The sequence below is a fragment of the Cibotium barometz genome, chromosome 3, assembly GCF_041138505.1.
Source record: "Cibotium barometz isolate CiBa-2024 chromosome 3, ASM4113850v1, whole genome shotgun sequence".
NCBI classification, from domain to species: Eukaryota; Viridiplantae; Streptophyta; class Polypodiopsida; order Cyatheales; family Cibotiaceae; genus Cibotium; species Cibotium barometz.
The window spans coordinates 21,342,698-21,348,350 of NC_141048.1; the positions used below are offsets into that span (position 1 = coordinate 21,342,698).

A 5,653-nucleotide genomic window follows, 5' to 3' on the forward strand; every position below is an offset into this window, starting at 1 on the left:
GGTAACAATAGCTGTCACCACTGCAAGCATATAGTCAAACCCAACAGCAACAATATGGGCATGCAGCTCTTGGCCTTCCTCAAGTGATCCTTTGCTTGCACATGCCAAAAGAAAGTTTATATAGGTGGTCCTGTCTCTTTTAGGCATTTCATCAAGTATACTTTGAGCATGTTTTAGCCTGCCCCAGTTTCCGTACATGTTCACAAGGGCATTTCCCACAGCAATATCTAAATAAAGTCCTCTGCCAAAAATACTAGCATGCAATCGCTCACCGTTACCTTGAACAGCCTGGCTGCCACATATCTCAAAAATGCTGACGAGTGTGATACTGTTCGGCAGTACTCCCTCTTACTGCATTTGCTCAAAGATTTGGAGACTACTACTATCTTTGCCATGCTGGGCATAGGCTGCAATGATGACATTCCATGAAACAACATCACGATCGCGTAAACTGCAGAACATTCTCCATGAGCCCTCCAGATTGCCACATTTTCCGTACATATTGACAAGGGCATTCCCCACCATGGTATCTGAATCAAATTCACGCGCTGAGAAGAGAGCATGAAATCTCTTGCCTTCTGCTAGAGCCCCCTCATCAGCACATGCAGATAGAGTGCTACAGAAAGTGAACTTATCCGAGACTAAATCCTCCTGCCACATTCTGCGAAAAAGCTGAAGGGCGGCCTTACTCTCACCATTCTGCACATATGCTGCAACCATGGCATTCCAGCATACCCCATCCCTCTCGTGTATCTCATCAAACATCCTCCATGCTTTGTTCAATACACCACATTTTCCATACATGTTCATGAGGGCAGTCCCCACCACAGTGTCTTTTTTGTACTCACTAAACAAAACATGCACATGGATCCGCTTGCCTTCACTTAGGGCCTCCATGCTACTACATGCATCGAGAATGCTGATGAATGTAACATCACTCGGCAATGTTCCTTCCCATAGCATTCTACAGTAAAGCTCCAAAGCATCTACAATGAACCCATGCTCAATATAGAGAGCAATCATTGTATTCCAGAAGATGGCATCTTGTTTTTGCATTTGAACAAACACTCTCCATGCATCTTCCACGCTGCCACATTTTGCATACATGTCAACAAGAGTGCTCGCAACAGCAAGATCTGAGCTTTGTCCACTTCTGATGATTTGGTCATTCATCAGCCTGCCATGGATAAGTACCCCTTCCTTAGCACAAGCTTTCAAAACACACAAGACTATGGGATTGGCTGGCAGAAGGCCTTCTTGTTGCATGCTCTGACACAACACAATGGCCTTCCCTGTTTCGTACAACACAGTATGGGCTGCAATGATTGCATGCCATGCATAAACACAAGGATTTGGCATCTGTAAAAACACAAGGTTTGCTTCCAGCAAGCTCCCACAGGAAGCAAACATGTGAATAAGGTAGCTTCCAAACACGTCTAGATAGTCGCCTCTACTGCTGATTATGAAAGAATGTGTTTGCCTTCCCACAGCCAAGGCTTGATTATCAGTGCACTGCCGTAAATGGCATTTTAAAAGGTCTGTAGAGACAAGCTTGCCCTGCTGATGCATAAATTTCAGAATCTGACATGTTTCCGCCAATCTGCATATTTGGCTTGAATCTCAAAGAGAAATAAGTCCAAGCATCTTTGATCAGGCTACTGAATGAAGTATGATGCAGACCCAATATCCTCCCAAATTAAGCAATGATATCCAACCTGACGGATTTCACAACTTCCTTGACTCTCCTCTTCAGCTGTTGAATCTCCGATGCTCGCCTTATTATCTTGAGTGTTCGCTTTGCAGAGCTTCTTGCCTGTGAGAGGCTTGGCGATGGGGACACCTTGTGCTTCTCCTTCTTGGCCTTGGTCTCTCCATCGCTGGCCATTTCTTTCTGTCCTATCGTGAAGGTGCCGCAACGGTATGCGTGCTGATGCTGAGATGTAAGAGCCGTTTCAATTCACCGTAACATGATTTATTTGTTTTAAGTACAGTCGTAATCGGGGGTTACATTCACCGTTAAGACTAGGTCCATATGAAACTTGCTTGATTGCAGCTTTCCCACAGGGTTACCGTCGTTTGGGAGCTTCAATCTGAACCAAGTTCCAGAGTTCCTGTGTCTAGGAAACATATGGAGTACTTGTGTTGGAGAGCACCCATTTGAGCAAAAAGCCCATCTGCCATCTCCACAGAGTCGCATTTTCCATACATCTGCAAGAGGAGGTTGTTAAGAGGTAGAACTTGATCAAGCCCATTTCTGACAATGTGATCATGGATGTACTTGCCATCACATAAGGCCTTTAAGCTGTCACACCTCTTCAAAAGAGAAGCATAGGTGGCAGCATCCCGAATCAACATCTTGCCAAAGACTTCTTCTACCTCTGAAATCAAACCAAATTTGGTGTACATGCCAACCAAACTGTTGCCAACAGAAAGACCTCTTTCCAATCCCTTTTGCACAATCTCACTGTGTATTTCTTGGCCCTTACCTAAGGTCTCATGAACATTCAATTCTACAGCATTCTGCATTGGCATTCCATTTAATCAGGATGACGCTTGGGAAATCCATATCTTTCTGATGTTTTGGGCTTTCTCTATGTCAAACCATTCATCCAGATCATCATTGCATACATTTAGCTCTGCTTTTCAAAGAGTTTCTTTCAGATATCCTGGCAATCAGAGTACAAAGAAGTGTCCACCTTTCCGGCATTCATGAGTTCTTGAGCATTCTATCTGTTTTGCAACTTGTAGGGAAGACCTCAAGTCAATACAAGCTCCTCACCTTCCTCAGCTATCAGAAAGGTCGAGTGTCGTAAGCCCTTGAAGTGGCAAGAATGGATCAAGTCATTGCAAGCTCCTCTCCTTCCTCAGCTGTCGAGAAGGATGAGTGTCACAAGCCCTTGTTGCCATTCTACAGTTCTAAGAGAGAACTACAAGTCTATACAAGCTCCTTGCCACCCCCTTCTCCTGAGGTGAACAAGTGTCATAAGCCCTTGTAATCCTTCTTCTTCCCTAATAGTTTTATTATGGAAGACTACAAGTCCTATAAGCTCCTGGCTCTTTCTTTTCGAGAAATGCATCAGTGTCATAGGCCCCTATAGCCTTCTTTGCTTTGTCTGCCATTATTTTTACCTCCTTTGCATCCTTGTCATGCTTTAGAAGTTCTCCAAGCAGCTAAGATATAGCATCATTATAGTATATTTCCTTCATTTTTGTACCTGCCTTTCAGAAAGCCCTGATTGTGTATCTATTTGCTCTAATTTTCCTCAAGCATCATCTTGATTTGTATGTCATCTTGCATGTATCCATACATTCCAGATATCATATCGTTTTTCATCCAGCATTCAAATCAGATAACATTACCTTTGTTTTCCCACTTCACCCAGCCTTCTTTCGACTGCCTGTTGCTGTTGCATGTAGAGCACAAACGCCTGAAACATCTGCATGGTGTTGACGTCCGGACGAATCCTTGCTGCTCCTGTTGATCACCCATGATTCCCTTTCTACTCTCACCCCAGCTGTTTCACGTCGGGTTCACCAAAGATGTCGTGACGTGTGCGGTCTAGCCGGGAACACACTGGGTGTCTGGCTGTGAGAGTAGTGGTTGAACTTCAAGGGGTATCGCCAGCAAAAGCTTGCTGCATTGTAGCTGGAGAGATGGGCTGCTGGGATGGCGGTGGTTGCTGCGAGAGGGTAGGTTGCCATAAATACATATGGATCACAGCGTAGTTTACATTTCTGCAAGTTCAAATCTGTTACATTTACTTCAAACACAATGCTAGAACTTCACCAAACCAGCTTGAACAAATAGCCACTCATCAGCATAGGCCCTTGCTGCATTGAAGGTTGAGGGTAGCTCTGTTGGTGAGGAGGTCTTTGCTCTTTTGCTTGTACTTCCACCTTGATGTGCCTGCTCTAGCCTCTCAACTGAAGTTTCATCCATCCGCCGAGCTTTTGTGGGCCCAGCACCTTGTAAGAAATTATGACGTTTTCTCTTCATCACAGCTGCATCCTTAGAAATCATAGAATCTGGACCCCTTACAAACTCTTCATGCCCATGAGCAAGAGGCCCCCTCGGTGATAGAGAGGGTCGGGAATCCCAATTCCTCTCATGGCTGAAAGGTCGCCTCCTCTCATCATCTGACTCTTGGTTTGATACTAAGCTTCTCTGTGTGAATTTGGGGGGTTCAAATCAAAATTAGCATCCCCAGCTTGACCTTGCCATGGTTCCAGGACTCCCTCCCAACCTGCTCCGGACATACCCTGGGAAAACTGATCCCAGTCACGATGCCCAAACCTCTGGCGTTCATCTGGGTACCGTCCTGGTCCTTCCCATGTGTCCATGAAACCTGAAAGAGGACGGTGACTTTCACTGCCATCTGGAAACCTGTGCCATCCCATAACAGGAACATGATTAGGTCCATGCCCTGGAAAGCCAGCCCCACCATCGCCCATATGAAACCGAGCTCCTCCAAATCCCACGTCAGCAGACGGCCTTGTGCCACTAGGTCCACCATTTATGGTGCATGAAACTGTTGACCAATTCCAAGGAAACCCCCTGATCCGACATCTTGGAGGTAGAGCAGAGCTGCCCTGCCTTGCCGAGGCGGGGAGCTCCCCCCCCCCCCCCCCTTTCGAGTAGGCGAGCCCCCGCCCTTCGTCCACGACGGCCGGATTCCTCTCTGGGCAGCCACCTTCTAGATTTTTCGCCAGCTTCTAGGCTACGTGCTGGCAGCTACGTTGGCCCCCCACAAAGCTTCCATGTAGCCCTTTATATTATTGGCCACTTGTATCATATATTTCATTTATTTTTCTTGCCTCAATAATGGCCACTCACATCAATGCTCCTCACACATGGTAACCTAAAATCCCACTTTATCTCCGGGTACAAAAATGGTACCACAAAACCACCGCTGGCCGCATCCACATGAATTGGAGTGTCCCATCCTGTACACCTTCATACAGCTTCCAATGCCACTGTATCTGAGTGAATACCTTCCATGTCTGTCCTTGCTGCTCAAGGCCCAGATTCCACATAAGTTGTGCCATGAACATGCTTTCACTGCATAGACGTGCCACAGCACGACAACGCGAGAGTGAGCTGTTAGGAATTTCAAACTGTCGAAATCGCGTTTTGTTGCAAATTTATAAATGTTGCTTCATCCACCCCTCTCATTGCCTTCTTGTATCATTCCATGCTCTCCATGGCTGTAATCTCTTTCCATTGCTTTGTATGCAGCTTGTCAGAGTGATGGCAAGAACCAAGTCAACTGTAAGGAGGGCTGGCAAGGGGCCAAGGCCTGCAGCAGCAGCTGGGGTAGGTATCAAGGAATTTAGTGTGCCTCCAAAGGGAAGAGTTGCACATGGCAGGAAGGGGAAGCCAATGAGCCTGCTCCAGTAAAAGGCCAAGAGATTGAAACATGGTGCAGGTGTGCTAAAGGAGATCAGGAAGCAACAGAAATCTATAGGCTTTGCAATCCCCAAGGCATCTTTTCAGAGACTAGTGAGGGACATATGTGATAGTTGGCACCTTGGTTTCAGGTGAAACAGGATTGCCATTCTTTCCTTACAGGAAATGGTAGAGAATTACTTGGAGAAATATTTTGAAGATGCAATGCTGGTAGCATCCCATGCTCACAGGGTAACTCTGATGGTT

The 5,653-nt window shown here is 46.1% G+C and overlaps 1 protein-coding gene across 1 annotated transcript; it reads right to left on the reverse strand.

Annotated features, from left to right (window-relative positions):
* Positions 1-348: 348 nt before the first annotated feature.
* On the reverse strand, positions 349-4,514 carry LOC147639830 (pentatricopeptide repeat-containing protein At4g13650-like). The gene is made up of 6 exons (XM_086824040.1): positions 4,260-4,514; positions 3,788-4,165; positions 2,138-2,520; positions 2,015-2,090; positions 1,716-1,933; positions 349-1,600 (listed from the first exon to the last, which is right to left on the reverse strand). The coding sequence occupies exons 1-6, from the start codon at positions 4,512-4,514 to the stop codon at positions 349-351; spliced, it is 2,562 nt and encodes an 853-aa protein (XP_086680166.1).
* Positions 4,515-5,653: the final 1,139 nt, after the last annotated feature.

Excerpts from the sequence above, each read along its gene's own strand:
- LOC147639830 (XM_086824040.1), bottom strand. The coding sequence starts at position 4,514 with ATGGTGGACCTAGTGGCACAAGGCCGTCTGCTGACGTGGGATTTGGAG. Across the intron at positions 4,166-4,259 it reads CTGGGATCAGTTTTCCCAGG|AGAAGCTTAGTATCAAACCA; the intron begins GTATGTCCGGAG and ends AAATTCACACAG. Across the intron at positions 1,934-2,014 it reads ATATGGACCTAGTCTTAACG|CATCAGCACGCATACCGTTG; the intron begins GTGAATGTAACC and ends CTTACATCTCAG.